The following is a 24510-nucleotide window of genomic DNA, read 5'->3' on the forward strand; positions in this document are numbered from 1 at the left end:
CAGGTGCTATGAATTTCATGTTACCTTTTCCTATTTTGCCTAAACATTGTAATAGAGTTTTTCAAATTTGTAAACATAAAATATATGTGAAGAATTTAACACATAATAGAACATAGCTAAGTAGCAAATATCTAGCTAAGGTACAAACTTACTCCTCATCTTTGATTGTGAATGTGACAAATTTTGCTCATTTGTGTAACCATTTTCATCGTCTAAGAAATTTATCTTCTGGATTGGATCCACTTTTACAACGATTCCGGATGCGTCTGCCATTAAAAGAGGAGAAAAACGTATATTTTGTTGTTAAAATTTGTGTACTTCTTTTTAAAAAAGATATTGTAATAAACAATGCCTTACCATAACAATATTGGTTTTCCTCATCACTTGCATTCTGTATTTTGGCTGAAATTGTGAAATTGAAAAAAACTGAGAACTGATTTTGGGTTTAAATCATTCATTCTTGTGTTGCAGAAAATTTTTATCTTCAAAAGATGTTTGGAGTTCTTGACTGGATAATGATTCTGGAGAATTGCAAAGAATGATAAAAGGTACCAATTCCCTTCTTTAATATTTCTTCGAAAATCCTCATTATACTGAATATATGGAATGGCTGCATCTATTCTAGTTCTCTGTTGGAAAAACTTGAAATAGTTAATAACTTGCTAAGATGTATTATGAAAATCTTAGACATTGAAGTATAGGTAGTAATTTAAGCTAATACAAACCAAAAGATAAAATTCAAACCTGCTTATCAACCAAAATCATTTCTCTTATGTTTCCAAAATCATCCCTTAAGGGTTTCCAGTAGCATAAAACTTTGCATACAACATGTTGATTAGTTGTATGTAGCTGCAAAGTAGAGAAGAAGGTTTCTCTCCACATTTGTTTGATAGATTGTTTGCTGAATGAGTTTGTGTGTTTCCTGATTGTTTATCTCTATAGATTCTACACTATATAGAGCTGAATAGCCTTTAGTTTTGTTTGTGTTCCATATATCAATATTTAAAATTTATGGTCAGAAGAAATTTTGTCTGCATTAATGTTTTGCTTTTTGCCTAGTAAAAGCACTTCTTCCAAACATTGTCAGTTTTGGGAGTAGTTGACCATAAACTTTTACTGTTAGTTGAATTAATATTTTGTTTTGTTTTGACATAACTATTCTTTTTTTTTTTTTTTGTTTGACCACATGAACATATCTTTGACTGGTTTTATTTTTCCAAAATAATCGTTTGGAAAATAGGTAAAGTAGATATGTTAAAATTCAACACGAATATCCATAGATATGTTTTTTTATATATACATACTTTCTAATGTTTTTAGTTGCATGAATAATGAAAGTAATGGAAACTTTATTTGAAACTGTAAATAACCAAATCTCAAAGTATGGATACAATAATAGTATGGAAAACTGTTTGTATATTAACTTATTGCTTATGCAATAACTTAATACCAAACGTGAAAAAGCCATACTACTTTATTTTGAAAATCAAAGTACTTAAACTGTAAAACTTAAATAAACAATGACCAATGCTGATCAAATGACTTAATCAGCATTATCCTTCTCCCCTCCTCTTTTTTCTGGGTGTGGAACTGTAACTCCATTTTCAACAAATCCCTCCACTTTTTCGTCTTCAATGGCATCTTTTATGGATGGTAGACACATTTTCTTAAAAGATGATGATTGTTCAGCCACATCAATGGAGTTCTCTTTACGTTTGGAAGAAGGAGTATTAGTCGCAGTTCCATTAAAATCACCAGTTCCATTGCTATTAGAGATACACATCTGATCCTACCAAAAAATTATTGTAGACACATTATAATTTACAAAGACAACCAAAAATTGTTTTATGCAGATTTGAAAAACATTTTATACCTGATCAATAGAAATAGCATCCATAGGGTCTGGTTAAATTTCAGAATCTTCTATATTATCCACATTAGTTACGGCATCGCCCATTTCCACATAAGAGACTTTGTAAGTTTCTTTACCTTCGGTGATGTTTGCAGTTGCTATTGTTGCAAGAAACTTATAAGTCTTTCCAACCAAGTTCTGGAGAGGCATTGGGACATTAGTTGGGTCTGATATCTGCATTTATTTAAACATGTGAAAACAACCTTAATACATGTATTTTTTTCAAGCATAAAACTATCAAAGGAAACTGTACCTCCTGAAAATTTCCTTCTAAGAGCTCTGTTATACCCTGATTGACAATCTTTTGAGCATTTGTATCAAATAAGATGAATTTGGTTTCCTTAGTAGTGTCCATAACATCAAGACAAAGTCTGTAGCTATATTTTATTAGGCATAGCAGAACATGTTTAATAGAGATGTATATTTAGTAGAAATCAATTTTAGAAAACTGTTTTAAAGCACGGGTAATAAGTAAATTACTTGGGAACAGCCTTGTCGACATCTTGGTTACATGTTTTACAATACCAAACATGCTTCTTTGTCTTACTAACAGGCTCATTTTCTTTCTTTGGAATCAAGTAGCAAGTTTGTTTACATTTGAGACACATAAAATAATACCAACCAAATTCTATGTCAATATGATATATAGTACACACGATCAGCATATTTCCTTCCTATGCATTGTTACATAAGAAATGAATTAATATAACTATTTCATAAACGATTGAGTAATGCATATAGTTGAATATTTACCGAGGTAGCTTTGAATAGATCTGAAATGGTACTCATTGGATATTGGTTGATGTAATCATCTTTGTCCTTTTTCAAAATACGTTCTGTAGACTGTTTGACCACAAAAGAAATTTGAAGATCATCTTTTTGTAAACTGTGAATGTTAAAACAATGTAATGGATTAGGAAAACAATCAAGTTAGTTTCAGCTAGAATAGATGATTAATTGTTAAACATATTTTGCTATGAAATCTCCCACAATCGTGTGGTCTGGATTGATTTCCAAGAGCGACATATCAAATGCATTTGAAATAGATCTCTCACCTGCAAACCATATTAATTTTATATAAGTAGTTAAAATGTTTCTAAGATGATTTTAGAAGTAGAGGGTTAGCTACGGTACCATTTTATGTATTAAATTTAGCATATCGCGGCAAACAAACAACAGATCCAGCTGATAGTTTTTGGCATGCATCCCACATTGTATCTGCAAACTTGCCCCATAGAGTACATGATAAACGTTGGTCGCTGAAAACAAATAGAATTGTTAGTAAAGATTAGAAATAACTGTTTATTGGGGACTTTATTAGAATGTAGTCGATTACCTAGTGTCTCTCAATTCAACCTCCAATCGTTTTTTTGATTTGTTATTCTGTGATGATGTTTTAATCTCTCCTACATTGACAACCTGGCCAAGTACATATGTAGGATAAAATATTTGTAATATATTTTTTATAAGACAATATGAAATTTAAAAGCTAGAATTACCAAATAAGATGTGTTCATTCAACACATCTTCAGCTAGTATGTCGTCAAAGGTGGCTGTATCTAAATATAAATCATTTGACAATGGAGGAAATTTTGATATGATGGTTGAATTCATAATGGAAATCTTGTAAGGATGTTTTGTTGCTCTGAACTTTCCAGCAGATCTACTTAGCTGTAGATTTTCAATGGTTCTCCATTCACCATGTAAAATGAATCATTGAAACTTGGTCAACTGTTGCTTCTTGATTGTTGCATGAATGAGTGTACCCTTGAAAACATTAGAAACTTAATATTAACATGTTTATATATATATTGTATCAAAATATTGAAATAAAAACGTATTACATACAAATACATCAGCAAGGATAGCCTCAATGGTCTCTCATGTGAAGGTAGTATACTGTTTCCACGTGTGGACAATCTTCACTTTGATTTTCCATGCGGTCTTGAAAGGTTTAATGCTTTTTATGTCAGTAAAACCATTATTTGCAGCCATATTGCTAGTGGTAATGGTTGTTTGTGTTATGTTCTGTATAAATGCATGACTATATTTATATAGATGTATAAAGAAGGTTGTTTTCATTAGGTTTTAGATTGTATTGATTTGAGAATATTATGTTAAGATATTTGATGATTTATGCGTGACAATTAAGATGGATAAGTTATAGTAGTTATAAATATTTTAGGAATGTCATTACGTACGTGCGTATTGTAATATCGAATCTGTTATGTTAAGGGCCTGACTGGTTTAAACGCAGCGGTTGCGGTTGCGGTTGCGGGAGTTTGCGGAAGCGGGCGGTTGCGGTTTCAAGCGTTATAAAGCGTTTTGAACGACTGGTTTAGCGTTTGAAAATGAGTGTCTTTGCGGGAGTTTTATGACTGGCAGACCAGCGATTGCAATAGCGGTTTAAAATTAAAAAACTAACAAATAAATATAAATACATTATAAAAGTGTATAAAACCAAAACTATATTATTATGATAAAAAATATGAAAATTAAATATGAATAATAACTTTAAATCATAAATAAATTACTAAATAATTAGTCAAAATATATTAATTTATGCATTTATTCCAAGAAAAAACATCTCTAACGATCATCCCATATCTCTCTTGATATGCCATCTCTAACTGTCGACATATATTCATCAGCTGTTGGATCATAATTTCGATTGAGTACGTTATCTTCACGAGATGGAGATGTGTTTCCGTCTGGATCAGCATCATAGTTCTCGGTTTTTTCTGCAGTATTAAAGTCTCTGTCAGCTTCATTAGAATCTCGAATAAAATTATGCAATGCCATAGTTGCAGCAACTATCTTCTCCTGCATCTTCACATCATAACGAACCCGACCTTCTAAAATAGACCATTTTCCCTTCCACACTCCAAATGTTCTTTCAATTACTGATCGAAGCGAAGAATGCCTCTTGTTGAATGTCTCTCTCAACGTGGTCGGTCTATGTCCAGCAAAATGATTTGGATGGTATGCTTCACCTCGATATGGAGCCAAAAACCCCCGCCGATTAGGATAGCCGGAATCCACTAGAAAATACTTCTCTGAATTTGGAAATGGAAAAAAATTATCATGACGTGCACAATATGTCAATATCTTAGAGTCGTGTGCGCGTCCCGGGACTCCAATACGTGTGTATATAAACCTCATATTGAAATCACACACTGCCAAAATATTCATTGATGTGTAGTTATGATGATTCCAGTAGGTGATCTTTTGATTGCCACCAACACGAACACGTACATGCGTACCATCTATAGCTCCAATACAATCTCGAAAATATGGAAAATACCTCCTATCATGCATGATTCGTGGGTGTATATCATCAAGCTCTTCTCTTTTCCATGAAACAATGTCTGAATGCAAGCAACAAAGGGCATTAAGAACATCATTAAATTTTGTTGTCACCGTCCACTGTGCAACCTGAAAATCTGCTGCTATACTCCTTTGTGATGGATTATGTCCCAAAATCTTGAGCGACATTCCTAGTGCAACTTCAGATCTTACCCAATGAGAATCTTTGAGCCCATAATTCTTTAGCGTATTTAAGAGCTTAAGAAATACTCTTCGTCTCATACGTAAAACATGGAGGCATTGTGTATCGCTTTCATACATTAGTTGATGCATTATACGCTGTCCACGTTCCGGATCCGTTCTCAACTGTTCTCTTTCACAAAAACGATTACGATCAATAAAAATTACTGCTTCAATAACTTGGTCATCTGCTTCTATTATTTCTCTGATTGTGTTCAACTCCATGTCACTTCCTTCCTGAAAAAAATTAAATTCTTGTCACCTAATTTGGAATCATGAAAGCATTATTGTGTAAAGAAATCAATTGAAAAATATTATTAAAGCCAACAAAAACTGAAATTAAAAAAAAAATATGATCCTCAATGTCGTAAAAAAATGCAAACAAGAAAGCATAAAATATCTCTCACCAAATAAAAAGAAAAAACATAGAATATCAAGTCAACAAAACCAAAACTAAGCATCAAAAAAATCATTACAAGACTCCTTGGTTTGTCGCTTCAGAAAAGGTAGCTTTTCATCATCTGGGAGAGTAAGAAATAAACCACGCACAACATCGTTTGTTGCAATAAGATCAAGACATGCCCAATAAAGCTCTGTCATCGGAACTAGATCAGGTACTGCCCTCACATATTTGACAACAAGAGCCATACGTTCTTCAGTTGAATTTGTTGACTGATTTTGAGACTTTGCATTTGTCATCTGTTCAAGTATATCATTTCGCTCTTCCATAGTTGCAGCAATACGGTCGAGTGTCGAGTCTACTGGATTTTGTTTACGCTTTCTGTTCCGACTTACATTGTTCCGACTTACATTGTTCACTTGAGTGTGTGTGGAAGATCTTTCTTGTGATGCAAATGACAGATCCACGTCGCCTAGATTTACAGAGCTTTCCCTAGGAATTTCTGACATCCAATTTGGGTCTTGAGTTTCCATAGAACCACGTTCATCATGATTACGCATCAGATCATCTGTCTCTTCTCCATTATTGTTTGTACATTCACTATCATTTAAGCCAACTACTGGAGTATGACGGCGTACACCACGTCTTGGTTGCCATGACTCTTCGACCACAACAGTTTCATCTCGGAATACCACATCAAGAAGTGGTAGAAACCGCAGTGGGTGCGACCGAAGCCTCGAAGCTTCAGGATAAGCCTTATAAAACAAAACAAAAATTTATTCAAGATCCGATTTTAAAATAAATAAAAAATACAATATACACAAATATATAAACCATATTATGATCGTTATAGATAATACTCTTATAGTAACACCGATCAAATTATAAAATTACTCCACTACGTAAGTTCTTATTTTTTAAACCAACGAATAGTAATATAAATCGATCATAATGAAGTACAAAGATGGATCATAAATCAAATATATAACAAAGCATGTAATAGTGACCGCCAATTTACACCAATTTATGAAACCGATTTAAATAAGTGATTCATCAAACCACACAACAAACCAATTTAACAATAGCACATGAGAATATTATATAATTGTTACATACCTTAATTTTGTCTCTCCACCAATGATCAGGGGCATCAAGACTTCCCGTCGTCGAATTAAATCCAAGGCCAGTCGACCCAAACGTGAATTTACGATAGATTTCGTATTGCCTCTTTAAAGTATCAAGTCTGTTCTTAATTTTGTTCCACGTTAAGGTTATTGGAAAATGATTTTTAAAATCAATAAGAACATTTTCTTTTCCTTTCTCACTCAAAGTTTTTCCTCTTGAATTTCCAGCTTGTTTCTCTAGTGTTATCAATTCTAACAATAAACGGGTCATCTCATCTGGCCAGTTGAGTTTCTATTCCATAAAACAAGTTTAAACACATATTCAATCAAAAAAGTTCAGAAAAATATACATGCAAAAGATGATGACATGAAATCCGTTGAGAACATATGTAAAAGCTAATGAATGGAGTAAAGATATATTTATATAACTTACGTTTGCATCTTGACTTTCATTAGCTTGGGCAGATGCCATAATTTTGATGGAGGAAAAAAAGCTATTAAAAAAATAGGGTTGCAGACAATGAGTCTTACGATGGAGATATGTGAGAATATATATGTCATATTATTTTTTTTAATTAAAGTTGACTTTTCGTTTTTTTTTTGTGTGTGTGTGTTTTTTTTTTTTTAACCAACCGCAAACGCCCGCAATCGCAAACGCTTGCGGGAAGGAGCTTTTGAAATCCAGCGATTTTGAGCGATTAGAAGCGTTTTGGAGCGTTTTGTGTGAATGGTACTAATCGCTCACAATCGCAATCGCATGCTACCAACCGCTAGGCAGCTGAGAGCGGGAGAACCAATCAATATATTTTATGGACAACAATAGCACACACTCTATAAATTTCCAAAAATAGCATTAATTAACATAATTATAATATTTAATCAATTTTTTAGAATTTTTTAATTAACTTTTAAATTTGGGACGATTATATCCCGAACTTTTAAGAAGTCATTTTAATCAAAAATTTATGTTGACTTTTCCGTAAAACAGTTAACTTTTGTTGACTATTCCGATTTAATCACGACATTTTATTACTTTTAGGATTGTGAAACGGGGTTAATTACTATTATGTGATATGCTTCTGTTTAGCATAAACGACCATGTATTTTAAACTGCAAAACAATGTTCCTTAAGAAATTAAAGAAACGCAATCCCAAATCGATTCACAATTTACAAATCTAAATCCCTAACCCAAGAAAAAACTACAAATTATCTTTAGTCTTCGAGATTGATACACTCCATATTCAATTATATTTTCATTGTGTTTTGTTGCATTTAGTGTCTAAATGAGTCTTCTTGCCTTTTATAAGTCATATAATGTCTTTGAGTGTGTTTTAGTGCGTTTTGGGTGTCTTTTAAGTCATTTCAGGTTAATATAATATAAGACACATGTTTGAATGTAAAGAGGAGAATTGATGATGCAGATCCAGTCCAAAGTTCCTCAAAGATCGACTCATATGAAGGCTTTAACTTGTGCTTTAGCGTTGACGAACTGAACAAAACAGATAGGAAATCTAATTAGCTTTCCAACGGTGGTGGTTTCAGGCCAATCAGAGTTACGGTTCATGAATTATGACTGATTTAGTAAGAGTATATCAATTTCATTGCTTTGTGGTTACATGATCATGAGTGAGTAGTCTTTTAGAGTTCTTGGGTTTTGGTAGATTAGGATGATTTAGTAGTTGGGTTATGGAGTTTAGGACTAGATTATTTAGGATCCTTTCTTTTTGGTTGCTAATAAGGCTAAATCAACATTGATCATGTTGATTTATAACTTAGGAATTTCACGCCCGGAAAGTGTTCGATGAAATTCTCGAACCAAAACTTTTAAGTGTTTTTCATTCCTAGCATTTGGAAATTGTTGATTAGGGTGATTAGTGCTTAGATAGAGTAGTTTATAATGCTTATTGATCATTTGATTACCTTTGAAAGAAGTTGATAATTGATTGATTAGTAAAGAGATTAATGTCATGGAAATGTGTTGGTCTTGCTTAGTGTTCTATAGCCTAAGAATCATTCTTTGTTATAAGTTGTTTGAACCTCGATAACCTATCTCTTTGTCATTCTAGTTAATTGCCTTAATCCGAGAATTCGTCTTTTAGTTATTGCTTAGTAATTTACTATTTCTCGCTTTGTTTGATTTTAAAACTTGTTAGTCTTTTGGTATTTACTTTCTTTTGTCTTGTTTTGCATTATCTAGTTTGAATTCGATTGTCAATCAAGTTTAGAAAACCAGATCAAATATCTTATTAAGTTTAGACTAAGCAAATTTGTGTATTCTTGGTGTGTTAGTTAAATGCTCCTTGAGGTTGCTCCTTGAGGTTCGATAATTTAATTGGGTAAAATGACTACATCAGAGATTTCAACATAGATTAAACTTCGTGTTTAGATTAGTAAGGTCAACGAAACTTGTTTATTTCACGAACAAATCAACATAAACTTTGTGATTAAAATGACTTCTCGAAAGTTTGGGATTAAATCTTCCCAAATTTGGAAGTTAGGATTATTTTGACAGTTTTCCTTTTACATTTGGGAAAATGTCAATTAAATCTGAACTTATTGGTCAACGCCATTTAAACCCTGAACTTTGCTTAAGTCCATTTAAATCATGTAACATTGTTTGACTATCATTTTAAACATCACATTTTGTAAACCAAGCCACACTACACATTTCGTAAAATGATAAACCGGAGCAACTAAAACCCATATAACATCCGTTAGCTCAAAACGTGTATGCGAATCAAAAGAAAAAAAAATCCCCAAATCACACAATTAAACCGAAATATTCCAAAATTTGAGTTTTTTCTTCTTCATCTTCTCCTCTTCACGATTGTAATATGAGTTGCAATTTCTAACCAGATAAAGTTAGAAACAAAAAATGATAGTCAAACAATATTACATGATTTAAATGGCCTTAGATAAAGTTCAGGGTTTAAATGGCGTTGACCAATAAGTTTAGGGTTTAATTGACATTTTTTCCTTTTACATTTAGGTATAGTTTCTAAGGGTATAACTATTTTTTTTTGGTAGGGTCTAAGGGTATAATTAATTGTTGGGTTTATAGTTCTCGATTTAATTTTGAATTATGATGCTAATTTTACAAATTAAATCAGTGAGTTCATTGTGATTCCAACATCGATTCTGAAGTCAAGGCACTCGATTGCTGTTTGATTTTGAGCTTGTCAATGACAAGTTGTCATCATCGATTTCGAAGTGGGTTTCTCTTTGATTAAGGTGTTTACTCTTTGTTGCGAAGCCAAAGATCTTTGTCTCAATTCCGCCAATGTTGTTTAAGAATTGAGCTTGACATCGTCGATTTCCAAAGTGGGTTTAGATTGTGAACACAGAACACTCGATTCTTCTATGGTACAATGATTATGTTCGTGTCTATGATTCTAATAATTTCAGATGTTATACTGGTTTTGGAGTTCTCTAGTATTACTGGTTTTGGAGTTCTTCAAACGTGTATCACATCATGTGATACTAAGTGCTTTTGAATGCTTTGTTCTCAACGTGTCTTGAAAAGCTAAGCTAAATGAATTTCTCAAAAATATGTTTTGCTCTTGTTCTTTTGTTGATTTTGCAATGGTTTGTTTCACTTGTTCTTTCTCCTCAGGGTGAGTTGAGCTGCAGTTACTCTCTTTAAACTGTGTTTTACGGATTGACATATAAGCTTCTTCTTCTTCTTCTGGCAGAAGCTTTAAATTGGTTAGTCTTCTCCTAAAATTCGATTTTGTATTTAAGCTCTTTATTTTGATGTTTGATTTAGGGTTTAATATCAGTTAAAAGACGCTTGATTTTGATGTTTTGGTTTGTAACAGGACAGTGCAGCGGTTTTTATAAAGCAATCAAAGAGATCTGAGGCAACCCTTTTCTCCTCTGGTTAGTTCTTTTAAAACCCTTTTCTCCTCTGGTTTGTGTTGATGGCTTTTGAATCTTAGCTTAGGTTCCGTAGTAGAACACAAGTCTGATTTTAATTCATTTTTGGCATTAGAATTAGCTACTAATGATTTTACTGATTCGATTAGAGTGTTCTTGACTACATTAGAGTGTTCATGATTTGATTTTTATCTTTGTTGGAGATTAGAGAAGTAGTGTAGCAGAACAAATGCAGTTTAGACCTCAGTTTTTTATGTCAACTGTTTCAGATCAACCACATTGCTTAAGAACTGGTAAGCCTTGTTATAAGCAGAACGTCTAGGTTAATTTTGCATGATCTGTCAAACTCTTAAGGTTTAGCTATTGTTGCTTCTGTTTCATGTCTTTAAGTTGGTTTGTGTTTGTTTTTGCTTTGCTTCCATTGATGCTTGTTCAGTGATGATGAAACTGTTTGCATCTTATGTTTGCATAGACTTGCAATTGCTTTCTTGCTGTTCCTGCTTCTTCTTTCTGTTTTTGTTCACCGTGTATATATATTTTGTGCTAATGGAACATGATGAGTTATGTAGTGGTTGTGCCAGTGAACAATATCTGAATTGTTAAATAAATAAGTAGATTAGTAGACTTTAACCGAGGTAATTACATTTTATAAAGTAGATTTAGGCATAGATGAAGGCCCTAGAGGCTAGAGCTAATTAGACCAGCATTAGTGGGAGTACTCTATGCTATGCTTAATATTTAAGTGGGCCTGAAATCATTAAAAAATAAAGAAAAAGCCTCATAAAAACAGGTATCGTTGCTTCTTCAATGCGTCGGAAGCATTCTATAAGTACCACCACGTGTTGAAATATGATTGGAAGATGAAGAAAATAGAAAAGGAGAAAAAAAAATTAATTCTCCCTATTTACTTTCTTTCTCCTCGACGCTGTCGCCTCTTCATCTCCTTCAACCGACGAAAAGAAGAATCCCAAACAATATTCATCAATCCGACAAAGTTAAACTTGTGGATCTCAATCCACCCAACAATATTCAACAACGAATTCGAATCGTCTTCTCTGTTTATTGTAAGTGTTGATGTGTACTAGTTGAGGAGTTTATTTCCTTACTCTGGATGTGTACTAGTTCTTAGTTATTTTGAAAAGAGTGTGTCTACTGTTGTTAGCACCTTATCTTCGTTGAAGCCTGGCATTTCTTATTAGCACAACAAAATCATCTCTTTTCTGTGTGTTAATTGTATTGTTTTGGCTCTGATCATTTAGAGGCTGTACTTGAGGCGACCATAGAGAAGGTGGATGCTAAGACCCTTTACTTGAAGGAGCGTGAGAAGCTGTACAAGATGCTGAAGTCAAATCCAAAGTTTTCAGTCTGCTTCGTACAGTGACGAGGTTAGTTTGGTTCTCTATGGAAAATGTATTGGGAATTCAACGGATGCAAGTATAGAAATTAGCTAGAAGGGCATTAGATAGTTCCTCTAATGATGAGGGAATGAATGTGGTAGGACAATTATTAGATATGTTCTGTATCTGAGGCTATTGAGCTTTATCATCATAACTATAGTTGCAGCTGCTACTTCTGTCTAGTAACAACTTCCACACCTTTGATATCAGATGGTTAAGTGTAGTTGAGAAGAAAACGTTTTAGAGCACCTTTCATGTTTTGATTTTGCTACTTTCTTCTTCTTTTTTTGTTTGGCTACCGATTTCGGTTTTTGGCTCTGAAAGGTGTTCTAAAAACTTGAGAGCAAGACCTTTCCAAGGATATAATAATCATCTTCTGATTTCTTGTGGTTTGATGGGAAATTGCTCTCAAAGTTGGATGCTCGCAGGTCGTATCAGTCATAATCTGTCTTGGGAAATTGGCCATAACTCTCAAACTGAAACTCCAAATCGTGATCCGTTTTTCCCTGTAGTTTCGTATGACTGTTGTTGATATTCCCACCAAATTTTGTAATTTTTTGTGTTTGTTTGCTACTCCGTTTATCCTCTGCATCAAGACAGATGCAACTGTCTTTCTAATATATATTAAACAGTATGAATGTTTTTTGACCCTGTTTCCTTTGCTATCGTAGACTTAGTATCCTTTGTTTAAAATGAAGATTAGAGAAAGAGCTTTCTGCTGAATCTTTGTGGACTTTTGTATATCATTTCCTTGTCTTGTGTGTTTACTTGGATGAGATCTCTAGTCCGAAGAGTCAATATTGTACAAGTTTGATGAAAATACTTCAGAGCATGGTGTACCGCAGCTATCCAAGCAGTTATTAACTTTGTGAGGATTTTTGCAGACAAGAAATCCTTTCAATTGGAGATCTTTAAAGTTTCACATCTTTCCGTTTGTAAAAATATAGGAAGCAGACTTGGAGTTTTACTAATCACACCACTGCTTCATGTTGTTTGCTTTATGTATAGGTTGTAAAGGTTTGTAATTTACTGAAGATGTTCATCTTTTTTCAATTTTGTATAATATCTTTGTAATTTCTGAATTATGTAAAATATTTTTCTTTCTTTGATATAAATATATTATATTAATCAATAAGTAAGTAACTTTGATAGGTTTCTCTAGTGGAAGGGTGTTTTTAATTAAAGTTGCTCATGAATTAATTTGATTAGTTTGATGTTAAGTATATTATTAATTTAATTTGAAGTACCTTTGATGGGGTACTTGAGTAATGATGCTCTTAGGCCCTAAAATTTGTATTGAAGAATCTTTTGATCGCGTCTCCTCCCCATAAACCTTTCATTGTCAGAAAATCTGTAGGGAGGATTCCTAACTTTCTATTGAATTTTTCTTGTCTCTGTGCCGCCGTGACTTTTATCGTTTCTCTCTCTGTCGCCATTAAAGTTCACTATCTCCGGTGAGTTTTTACTTCTTCATATCTCTTTCGCTGTTAGATTTGGTGTACTGTTACTGTATCCTTGGAGCTCGATTATTCGAGGTCACGGAGAGATAGTAGTTGCTATGTATGTGGAACTTTCATCAATTTCGATTAGGATTTAGCTGTCGTGAATATTGATTTCTGTGAATTAGTTAGTAGTACACAAAATACGGATTGAAGAATCCAGCTTGGGTTAGTCTATGAACATTTAGGTTTGTTCTCCTTTTTCACAGACTTATCTTCTGTCAAGTTCTGAAAGAAGGATCTTGGAGGAGATCACAATTCACAAATCCAGGCCTTGTCGGGCAATTAAAGAAGTGAGGTATTTTTATCCCGTCATGAAAAAGATAACTAAGCAGCGAATGAACCTTGAATAAAAAATGAATCACTTCACTTCTCACAATCAAAATTAATTTGTTTGTTTAGAGATATGCGATATGTTCATGTCTAGGATTCTAATAATTTCAGATGTTGTAGAGTTCTTCTTCAAGATTCCATTCTCTAGTATTCCTGGTTTTGGAGTTCTTCTTTCAAACGTGTATCACATCATGTGATACTAAGTGTTCTTGAATGCTTTGTTCTTAACCAAAGTGTCTTGAAAAGCTAAGCTAAATGAATTTCTCTAAAATATGCTTTGCTCTTATTCTTTTGTTGCTTTTGCAATGGTTTGTTTCACTTGATCTTTCTCCTCAGTTAGTTGAGCTGCAGTCACGCTCTTTAAATTGTGTTTTACGGATTGACATTGAAGCTTCTTCTTCTTCTTCTGGCAGAAGCTTTAAATTGATTAGTCTTCTCCTTAAATTCGATTGTGGATTTAAGCTCTTTATTTTGATGTTTGATTTAGGGTTTAATATGAGTTAAAGACTCTTGATTTTGATGTTTTTGTTTGTAACAGGACAGTGCATCGGTTTTTGTAAAGCAACCAAAGAGATCTGAGTCAACCCTTTTCTCCTCTGGTTAGTTCTGTTAAAACCCTCTTCTCCTTTGGTTTGTGTTGTTTGGCTTGCGTTGATGGCTTTTGAATCTTAGCTTAGGTTCCGTATAAACACATGTTGAACATAAGTCTGATTCTAATTCATATTTGGCATTAGAATTAGCTACTAATGATTTTACTGATTCGATTAGAGTGTTCTTGACTACATTAGAGTGTTAATGATTAAGTCTGTTTGCTAATAATGATTTTAGTTTGACTGATCATTATTGGTGTATGCGTCCTCAGATAGATTTTTTTCTTTTAACTAAACTCGGGCACCCACGGGTTTACCCATATAGACTAAAACCCATTCGGTTTTTTTGAAGCTGAGTTTTTTCTGGGCAAGCTTTTTTGGGTTGAGGCCAGGCTGGGTTTTTTTACCCACTGCAACATCCCTAACTGGTCTCCTTTTATTATTGTAACTCTGTCAGAGAAGCTCCACAGCTAGCAGCCGTGTTGGGAGAGATGAAGAATGGTCTAAATGTGGTTACGAGCAAAGTGGAGGCTCTCACTGCCAATTTAGGTAGTTTGTATTACAGCATTTTAACATACAGCATTGTTACGGTGCTCTTTGCCGCACCATATCATATCCACTCTTAACTCCGTCGTTGTCCTGTCGGTTTCACAGCTTTCTTCAAACGAACTTGGTCGCCGTCATCTCCTCTTGATGTTATAATACGTGGTTAGCACCAATATAAGCCACATGTATATGTCGTCAGTTCCACATAGAACACTCTTCGCTTTCTCTCTCAACAACATCCATCTTTCTGCTACTACTTTTCCAACCTCCTCGCTTCTCCGATCTTCTTCTCCTTACCTTACCTTTGCTCTCTCTCTCTCTCTCTCTGTTATAACAGATTTTATCTCTCAGATATGCCTAAGAAGCAGTTTTTCAACTTTCATTGAGTTTCCTCAATCTGGGTTAATATACCGATTGCCAAAATTTTATCGAAAATCTGCACTTTCTGGGATTTGATTGCTCTGTAGACAATGTATTAGTTTGTGGTTCATTAATATGACTTTGGATTTTTGATTATCTGGAAACAAGGTTGAGTTTGTATCTAAAAAAATTGGAATTTATGTCTTCAAGTCTTTGTTTGTGAGAGTTTATTGTTGCTTTTGGGTGTATCCAATACAGGACGACTAATTTATTTTTAATTTTCTTGTTGGAAGAAAAAGAGAGGCCACGCTGAGCAGAAGTGGCAAGTAAAGACCAAGATGGATGCTCCATCTGAATCCAGTGATCATTCGGTATCCGTTGTTGCAGAAGCAGTAAACAATCAATTTGGTGCGTTAAGTCTTGGGGAAAGAAACACTAAGGTTCCAGTCTTACCAAGTCAAAGTGCAAGCAACAGAAGTGTTCAAAATCTAGTGTGGAAGCCTAAGTCATATGGAACAGTTAGTAGATCATCGTCGGCAACAGAAGTTGGTAAAACGGCAACTGTCTCAGAGACAGGTTCTCCAGGGGATTCAAAAGTTGGTCTTAATCTAAGCAATTTTTGCGGAGGTAATTTCTTGGAAAACTTTACAGTGGACAAATCGACTTATTGTCATGCTCAGATCAGAGCCACTTTCTATCCAAAATTTGAGAACGAAAAGACTGATCAAGAGGTAAACTTTATAGTGCCCTTTCTATGACTGCTTGTTGTTTGTTGCACTTATTGTTAATTTGCTTTATTTACGCTTATCTTGATTTTGCAGATAAGAACAAGAATGATTGAGTTGGTATCTAAAGGATTGGCAACACTGGAGGTATCAATAACACCTTATATATTTGAATATCTTTATTGACACTCTGAACTTTTAACTGTCTACGAACCTGTTTTAATGCACCTTTTACAGGTATCTCAGAAGCATTCAGGCTCTCTCTTTATGTACGCCGGCCACAAAGGGGGAGCATATGCAAAGAACAGCTTTGGTAATATGTAAGCTCATTTAATCTTAGATTCATTTATTCTTCCTTGATTATTGATGAGTTTTTTACAAAGAACCATGGACAAAACCTTAATCAGTAACCAAACTCAAGCTTTAGATCTAGTTTACCATTTTCATTCATTTTCACTTAGAACATAAATTACTTTTTCATTTTAGTTTCAACGAAATATCTTAAATTTCCTCTTTCTAAAGTTTTGTTGTTTGCTCATGGTATTCATGATGCGTTTATGGATAAAGTTTCCACACCACATAAAAGTTGTACTACAGATATATTTTAAAAACATTGTTAATATTACAAAATGTATTTTACTACTATTTTTCATTTCTGATGTTGTTATGTAAATCGTTATGGTTTTTGCAAACTGAGCTGGCGGCCCAACGGTTTTCTCAGATGCTTACCCAATATTTCTTTTGCAGTTATACTGCGGTTGGTGTTTTTGTTCTTTCACGGATGTTCAGGGAGGCTTGGGGAACTAAGGCTCTAGAGAAAGAGGCAGAGTTCAATGATTTTCTTGAGGTATTTCCACGGACAGAACTTTAAACAACCCAAATTCTTAATTGCCCGAGGCTTAAACAATTGCTCATGAGAAATCATTTTCACCCAGAAAAATCGCATGTGCATTTCTATGGAATTGGTAACAGCAGTTCTTGGAGATCATGGTCAACGGCCACTTGATGATTATGGTGAGCTTTTTCGTATTTATGATGTTCCTTAATTTTGAACGTCAGATATGTTTGCTAAAGATGTTCAGTTCAAAAGAAATGTTGATTCACATCTTGCAGTGGTGGTGACGGCCGTTACCGAGTTAGGTAATGGTAAGCCCAAGTTCTATTCAACTTCTGAAATTATTGAATTTTGCCGGAAATGGCGTCTACCAACAAATCATGTTTGGCTGTTTTCCACAAGGTAACTTAATCACTTTCTATTGGTGCAACAATTACTTTTAGCTAATATTTCGTTCCAGGGATTTAGAGTTTCTCTAATCGAGGTTTTTATACCCCGGTATAATTTTGGTTGTAGAGTTTGAAAGACACATTTGCGTAACTATACAGTAAGAATATACTGATAGACAGTATCTGATCAATAGATTCTGGTCTAAATTCCATCAACCTTTAAAGGTTTATTAGTCCGTAGGAGGAAAAATATGCGGTTATGTTTTGGTTGCACACTATCCCTAGCTTTTTTATTAGATGGGTCAGGAAAATTGAAATTTTAATTATGGTGGTTTCAAGTATTTTTGTTTTAAAAAATTATGAAGGAGATCAGTGACCTCTTTTTTCGCCGCATTTGATGTACTCTGTGAAGAAGGGATAGCAACCTCAGTTTGTAAGGCTCTTGATGAAGTAGCTGAAATTTCGGTCCCAGGTAATGCTTTTTTATCTACCCTTCTGTTTTCCTGAGAATTTATATTAGTTTTCAACGAATTCAACTTGATGAAATACAGTGTACGAATTACTTTTTGGATGAAAATAAGCAGGCTCAAAGGACCATGTTAAGGTGCAGGGTGAGATATTAGAGGGTCTTGTTGCGCGTATCGTGAGCAGTCAGAGTGCCAGAGATATGGAAAATGTCTTGAGAGATCATCCTCCACCACCCTGTGATGGAGGTGCACCATCTTATCATTTTTAATATTTACTTTAGTTTTCATGATAATCCACTCTACCAAGTCGGTGTAAATTTTATAAACTGTATTCCTTGGCTTTTAATATTTCAGCTAATCTTGATCTGGGACCAAGTCTAAGAGAGATATGTGCTTCCCATAGATCTAACGAGAAACAGGTCTAAAAGAAATTTAATTTTGTCTAGCTTTAATAAGTGGAATTCTTATGCTAGCATCTCTTGATAAAGATTTATCATTCTAGAGGGTCCTTATTCCTTGTTTGTTGTGCTGTAGCAAATGAGAGCAATTTTAAGCAGTATTGGGCCAAGTTTTTGTCCCAGTGACTTGGATTGGTTTGGAGATGAATCTCATCTGAAAAATGCTGACAAATCTGTAATAACAAAATTCCTGCAATCTCAGCCTGTAGATTATTCAACTAGTAAATTACAGGTAACTTGGGATCTATGTCTTCGTTGATTTCGTATCGCTGAAGTGATTGTAAATATATATATAGGTTGATATTTACCAATTTATTTGTGTGCTTTTGAGTTTTGATGAGCAACTGATTTTTGTAAATAGGAAATGGTATGCTTGATGAAGGAAAAGCGTCTTCCAGCCGCATTCAAGTGTTACCATAATTGTCATAGAGCTAACGACATTTCGTCTGACAACCTATTTTACAAATTAGTTGTCCATGTGCACAACGATTCAGGATTTAGGCGTTACCAAAAAGAGATGAGGTTATCCTTACAGACGTCTCTAGTTACTTATGTCTTTCATTTTTATCAAATTGATTTCTGTTCATCCAACCATATTAATTACTTTGTTTCAGGCACACGCCTAGTTTGTGGCCTTTATATCGAGGTAAATATTAGTTTCTTATTCTTTAGCGTTGCTCTAAAATTTCATGACTAGGCATCATTTCTGATTCATTTGCTAGAGTTCAATAATTTTGACATTTTGTTTCTACTTTCCACAGTTGCTACTTGCTAGTCTTTGTAAAATATAAACTTTGTTAGCAAATTTTTCTTGGACGTTTTTTATTTGGTTGTTGTGGTAGCATACATAGGTCTTGGTAAACAAAGACTAATTGGACAATTGAAAACTCTGCTCTATAGACCATTGTCATAACTATATTAGTTAGTGATCTTCGTTTTTTTTTCAGGTTTCTTTGTTGATATTAATTTGTTCAAGTCAAATAAAGGGAAGGATCTGATGGCTCTGAAAAGCATTGATTATGCGGTCAAAGATGCTAGTGAAAATGATGGTCAACACGGAAAGGATGGTTTGGCTGATGATGATGCTAACTTAATGATGAAATTGAAGTTTCTTACATACAAGGTATCTTTTTTTCTCAGGAAGGTCGTCTGGGTAGAGAGATTTGTGATTTGTTGCAATTTCCTACATCTTTTACTGCATTAGTATCTTGATGTTGGACATATCTTCAATTTTTTTACAGTTGAGAACCTTTTTGATCCGTAATGGCCTATCAATTCTATTTAAAGACGGGCCAGCAGCTTACAAGACCTACTACCTTAGGTGAGCTGCTCTCTCCCTATGAATTTATACATATAAAATGATGTGTCAAATGTTATAGTGATGTTTTGATTAGCTTGCATTGCATTGTAGAACAAAACGGGCCATGCTCATTATGTTTTTGATTATTTAGGCGCTGACAGGATCAAGCTTTAATTTGATTTTTTCTTCTAATATTATTGTTTTTTATGCATCTAGGCAAATGCAAATATGGGGTACGTCAGAGGGAAAGCAGAAAGAACTTTGCAAGATGCTTGATGAATGGTACCAGAATCACTCTACTCTACAAATGTAGACTAAGCTCATATAGTTTTGTTTAAACTTATTCCTGAGAAATCACCTACTACCTAGATGCTGCCTTTCGTCCAATATTTTTCTCAGCCTTTAGCATCTCTTCTACTCATCACAATGTACAGGGCTACTTACATAAGAAGAAAGTGTGGGAATGATCAGCCATCTTCATCGACATACTTAAGTGAAGCTGAGCCATTCCTGGAGCAGTACGCGAAACAGAGCCCAAGAAATCAGATTTTGATAGGGTCTGCTGGGAACCTAGTGAGAACTGAGGACTTCTTGGCCATTGTTGAAGGTGATCTAGATAAAGAAGGTGATATTTTAAAGAAAGAAGGGGTAACACCAGCTACTCCAGAGCCAGCTGTGAAGGACGCTGTCCACAAGGATGAGGGGTTAATAGTATTCTTTCCAGGTATACCATTTGCATTGTTTATATATGATCTCATGTATTCGTAGTGTTGGTGTTACTTCATTTTTGTGGCATTTATATTAAACTTATTAATGGTAGTCGTTATTAGCTTCAATAGATTATAGATAACTGTTTTAGTAATCCAGATGATAAGAAACTAGTCGAAGATCAAGTTCTTTTTACTTCTGACCAGAAGTAAGAGAATGGTGGTATATTTCTCGATATGACAACTCCTTCCAGAACAGTGATATTCCTCAAGCTCTAGATATAATATTTCCTTTAATTTGTTTTCTTCTGATTTTTACAATTATAATTTGTTCTCAGGGATTCCTGGATGTGCTAAATCTGCACTTTGCAAGGAGTTATTAAACTCTCCAGGAGGCTTTAGAGATGATCGGCCAGTGCACACCCTGATGGGTGATCTTGTCAAAGGTATTTTAAAGTCTAGGGATTTCTTTTTTGTCAAAAATTGCTTTGGCCTCTCATTTTTAGTATGCCATCTCATGACCGGGCAGGAAAATATTGGCCAAAGATTGCTGATGAGCGTCGTAAAAATCCACAATCTATTATGTTAGCTGACAAAAATGCCCCAAATGAAGATGTCTGGAGACAGGTAATTTTATGTGTGCTTGGTTGACTGGAGACAATCTTTTTCAGACTACTTGTAAACCTGCCTTTAATAAATATATGTGTGCATAGCTTGTATTGTTAAAGCCTTGTTAGTCGCATTTTGTGTGTATTAACAAGTCTAATTCCAATACTATTCTTGTATTACTGTTTTAGATCGAAGACATGTGTCGGAGAACTAGGGCTTCTGCAGTTCCAATCGTTACTGATTCTGAAGGTATGTAATTATGATCCATCCTTTGATGTTGCCTTGCGGGCTGTTCAAAAATGGGCATAATAAGTTTATTCCATAATATTTTACCTTTAATTGGTTGGATGACCCTGCCAACGGTTTGAGGATGATTTATCTTTTACTGGAATTTGTTCCCGTTTTATTTGTATCTAAATCTAAGCTTGATACTTAATTTTCTTAAGAGGGTATAGTTAGAAGTTTATAATTTGCTTAAAACACAATTATATTGTTCTGTTTTGTTTTCACAATTACTGTCTCACCTCATCCTCTGTACTACTTGTGACCTTTTGCGTGATATATCCTTTTGGCCCTCTATGACCGCACAGGAACCGATACAAATCCATATTCGCTTGATGCCTTAGCTGTTTTCATATTCCGTGTACTTCAACGAGTTAACCATCCGGTATACAGTTGCATCTTATACAAAGTTTATCTTAAACTGCATCATTCAACTTGCATCACAACCCTAAACTTCTTAACAAATTATCGTTCCATTCAAATGCAATGATTTTGTTAGGGAAAGCTCGACAAGGCATCTTTAAATGCAGGCTATGTGCTCTTGATGTTTTATCACCTTTATGAGGGAAAGGTATTATCACATACACCACAACTTTTCTTTAAGTATATCAATCATTTAATCTCACATTTAACTGAACTGTCTTTTACTTCCAGAACCGTAAAGAATTTGAGAGTGAATTGATTGAGCGTTTTGGCTCCCTTGTCAAGATGCCACTGTTGAAAATAGACAGGTATATGGTGAAATCGCATAAGACCTAATAAAATAGAACTTGGCACAGCTATAAATTGCAATTTCGTATTTAATTGGTTTGTAAATCACGTAATTAACTTCTCTTTGCGCACATACAGGACTCCTATACCTGAGAATGTCAAAGAAGTTCTTGAGGAGGGCATAGATTTGTTCAATCTCCACAGTAGAAGACATGGGAGGTGGGTAGACAACACCACCATTTTACATGAAAAGATGAATTGTGTCATACCATGTTACATTTTAAACAACACTGTCTCGTTTGTCCTGACAGTAACAAATGGAAGGCAATAGTAACTATTTAGCAAAAACTAACGAAGAAGACATCAAATTTGTTTATTCTGTGGTTAGATGTACTTGTCTCATGTTACTGGAGAAATCCAACATATGAGTATGCTGACAGACGTTTTTATTTCTTGTTCTGAAGTTCTCTACTTCTTCTTTTCCACTCTAGTTTCCGTTTGGTTGCTTTTGACCTGTTTCCCTTCTGATGTAGACTCGAGTCGACGAAAGGAACATATGCAGCAGAATGGACCAAATGGGAGAAACAACTACGAGATACTTTACTTGCAAATTCTGAATATCTCAACTCTATTCAGGTAAAATATACTTTGTCATTGAGGGTCATGAAAGCTACAAATCTATGTTATAGTAATTTTCGATATTCATCAGCACATGATAAAAGATCACAAGAAGAAGGGATGCACATATAATGTCTTTGTTTCTGGTTTGCAACTTTCAGGTTCCATTTGAGTCTGCAGTTCATCAAGTGCGGGAAGAGCTCAAAAGAATCGCTAAGGGTGAATACAAACCACCAAGTTCAGAGAAAACAAAACATGGGTCTATTGTTTTTGCTGCCATCAACTTGCCTGCTACTCAAGTTCATAGTCTTCTTGAAACGGTAACCAACCAAATTCTTAAACTACCATTGAAAAAAAAAAGAATCTTATTATATATTTGAGATTATTGAGACACGAGCTCTGAAAGCCGTCAAAAACTAAAGGCTGAAATATCATTAACTTAAATCTGATTTTTGCTCCTGCTCACATCATTATCTCCTTTTATCTTATGCATCAGAACCTTGTATGAGCTTTGTTACTAATAGTTTTTTTCTTATCAGTTGGCCGCAGCATACCCAACAGTGAAATCTTTTCTAGAGGGAAAGGAAAAGAGAATACAGGAAAAGCTTGAACGGTGTCACGTGACGCTTGCCCACAAGAGAAGCCACGGCGTAGCAGCTGTAGCCAGCTATGGCCAGCACTTGAACAGAGAGGTGCCTATAGAGCTCACCCAGCTCATCTACAATGACAAGATGGCTGCTTTAACTGCCCATGTCGGATCTGTGGACGGGGAGACCATAATATCCAAGAACGAATGGCCGCATGTTACCTTGTGGACTGCGGAAGGCGTTACTGCGAAAGAGGCCAACACATTACCTCAGCTTTACTTAGAAGGAAAGGTGAGCCGCTTGGTGATAGATCCTCCAGTTTCAATCTCTGGTCCTCTGGAGTTTTTCTGAATAAACATTAACATGGAAGTTGCTCTCTCTTCACTTGCTTGTGGAATGGAATACAAATTAGTTTTGTTAATTGTTATGATAAACTGTTTCCATTGTCATGAGATTTTGAGGTTAATATATGTTAATTATGTATTCGGTGTTAAATAAATAATGGTGTAGGTGTCTTTCCATATCTGGATTCATTTAGATAACAAATATTTACTCTACAGAACAATGTCATATTGGGTGATAATCAAACTAATATACAAAAAGAGATCTCTAAGATACAAAAATGGATGGCGTGTTAAAAAAATAAATAAATAAGGAAATGATTCTTCACCAGCAGGTAAGAACATGATATCAACGAGGAGGAACTCATCCTCTTTACCATAAGCTCTTAGCCTCTTACTGACACATTATAACGACGATAGCCTTGTCTCTCTAGAGCCCGTTCAATATTCACAGCAACCTCACGAGGCTCAAGACCATCAGGGATTTTGCAGTCCTCCACGTCCTAGAAGACCCCTATCTTAGTCTCTTGGAAAGGGTTTTAGAATAACAGGATAAATGCATTAATTAACCAGTCAACAGCATATATAAAGAGAGAACATACTGAGATAGCTTACCACTGGTCACTGAAGGCATGGTTTCGACTTTCGACCAAGACGGAGATATTATTACAGAGCGACTTCTCCGGACATGGAAATGTTAAAATTCAGGGTTTAGATCTATGTTGTGACTGTGGTAGTGAATAGAAGGAAGAGCTTCCGGGCCTAGTTGTCGAGGGTTTAAGGAGAAATGGTCCGAAAAAGTTAATCGGTTAAGAACGTATAAGTTGACGGTTTGAACAAAATGTAAATATGGCAGTTGGTCTTAAGCGCATGATTAAGGTTCTGGTCTGAAAGGGC

The 24510-nt window shown here is 34.7% G+C and overlaps 4 protein-coding genes across 14 annotated transcripts; 1 reads left to right on the top strand and 3 right to left on the bottom strand.

The window, feature by feature from the left end:
- Positions 1 to 1543: 1543 nt before the first annotated feature.
- On the bottom strand, positions 1544 to 2267 carry LOC17874558. The gene is made up of 3 exons (XM_023778663.1): positions 2166 to 2267; positions 1946 to 2086; positions 1544 to 1789 (listed from the first exon to the last, which is right to left on the bottom strand). The coding sequence occupies exons 1-3, from the start codon at positions 2265 to 2267 to the stop codon at positions 1544 to 1546; spliced, it is 489 nt and encodes a 162-aa protein (XP_023634431.1).
- A 2234-nt stretch (positions 2268 to 4501) lies between these two features.
- Positions 4502 to 5407, bottom strand: LOC111829504 (protein ALP1-like). The gene has a single exon (XM_023778667.1). The coding sequence runs from the start codon at positions 5405 to 5407 to the stop codon at positions 4502 to 4504; it is 906 nt and encodes a 301-aa protein (XP_023634435.1).
- A 504-nt stretch (positions 5408 to 5911) lies between these two features.
- On the bottom strand, positions 5912 to 7253 carry LOC111829506. The gene is made up of 2 exons (XM_023778670.1): positions 7067 to 7253; positions 5912 to 6600 (listed from the first exon to the last, which is right to left on the bottom strand). Exons 1-2 carry the CDS (start codon positions 7251 to 7253, stop codon positions 5912 to 5914), a joined length of 876 nt encoding a protein of 291 aa, XP_023634438.1.
- A 3600-nt stretch (positions 7254 to 10853) lies between these two features.
- Positions 10854 to 23795, top strand: LOC17874564 (tRNA ligase 1). 11 transcript variants are annotated; one of them, XM_023778597.1, is made up of 32 exons: positions 11791 to 11923; positions 12119 to 12244; positions 13965 to 14053; positions 14627 to 14687; positions 15136 to 15227; positions 15333 to 15386; positions 15878 to 16315; positions 16406 to 16456; positions 16547 to 16629; positions 17057 to 17156; positions 17245 to 17323; positions 17423 to 17546; positions 17899 to 18005; positions 18118 to 18246; positions 18355 to 18419; positions 18535 to 18690; positions 18820 to 18980; positions 19073 to 19104; positions 19406 to 19581; positions 19700 to 19779; positions 19975 to 20040; positions 20193 to 20482; positions 20804 to 20911; positions 20995 to 21092; positions 21263 to 21323; positions 21665 to 21741; positions 21856 to 21927; positions 22011 to 22087; positions 22206 to 22286; positions 22601 to 22703; positions 22847 to 23005; positions 23225 to 23795. In XM_023778597.1, exons 7-32 carry the CDS (start codon positions 15923 to 15925, stop codon positions 23621 to 23623), a joined length of 3327 nt encoding a protein of 1108 aa, XP_023634365.1. In that variant the 5' UTR covers positions 11791 to 11923; positions 12119 to 12244; positions 13965 to 14053; positions 14627 to 14687; positions 15136 to 15227; positions 15333 to 15386; positions 15878 to 15922; the 3' UTR covers positions 23624 to 23795. The 11 variants fall into 11 exon arrangements, with proteins under 11 accessions (XP_006279444.1, XP_023634365.1, XP_023634368.1 ...); XM_023778600.1 differs by having other exon boundaries at positions 13965 to 14048; XM_023778588.1 differs by lacking the exon at positions 13965 to 14053.
- The last annotated feature ends 715 nt before the right edge of the window (positions 23796 to 24510 follow it).

This window comes from Capsella rubella, unplaced genomic scaffold (assembly GCF_000375325.1).
Source record: "Capsella rubella cultivar Monte Gargano unplaced genomic scaffold, Caprub1_0 scaffold_11, whole genome shotgun sequence".
Taxonomy (NCBI): domain Eukaryota; kingdom Viridiplantae; phylum Streptophyta; class Magnoliopsida; order Brassicales; family Brassicaceae; genus Capsella; species Capsella rubella.

What these genes read in the sequence shown, in the direction of transcription:
- LOC111829504 (XM_023778667.1), bottom strand. Translation starts at nt 5,407, where the DNA reads ATGTCGCTCAAGATTTTGGGACATAATCCATCACAAAGGAGTATAGCA.
- LOC17874564 (XM_006279382.2), top strand. Translation starts at nt 15,923, where the DNA reads ATGGATGCTCCATCTGAATCCAGTGATCATTCGGTATCCGTTGTTGCA. An exon ending in TGCAAGATGCTTGATGAATG is followed by an intron (nt 20,041 to 20,192) that starts GTACCAGAATCA and finishes CACAATGTACAG; the next exon opens with GGCTACTTACATAAGAAGAA. An exon ending in TTCATAGTCTTCTTGAAACG is followed by an intron (nt 23,006 to 23,224) that starts GTAACCAACCAA and finishes TTTTCTTATCAG; the next exon opens with TTGGCCGCAGCATACCCAAC.
- LOC17874558 (XM_023778663.1), bottom strand. Translation starts at nt 2,267, where the DNA reads ATGGACACTACTAAGGAAACCAAATTCATCTTATTTGATACAAATGCT. An exon ending in TAGAAGGAAATTTTCAGGAG is followed by an intron (nt 2,087 to 2,165) that starts GTACAGTTTCCT and finishes AAATAAATGCAG; the next exon opens with ATATCAGACCCAACTAATGT. An exon ending in ATGTGGAAATGGGCGATGCC is followed by an intron (nt 1,790 to 1,945) that starts GTAACTAATGTG and finishes ATTTTTTGGTAG; the next exon opens with GATCAGATGTGTATCTCTAA.
- LOC111829506 (XM_023778670.1), bottom strand. Translation starts at nt 7,253, where the DNA reads ATGACCCGTTTATTGTTAGAATTGATAACACTAGAGAAACAAGCTGGA. An exon ending in GAGGCAATACGAAATCTATC is followed by an intron (nt 6,601 to 7,066) that starts GTAAATTCACGT and finishes CTTATCCTGAAG; the next exon opens with CTTCGAGGCTTCGGTCGCAC.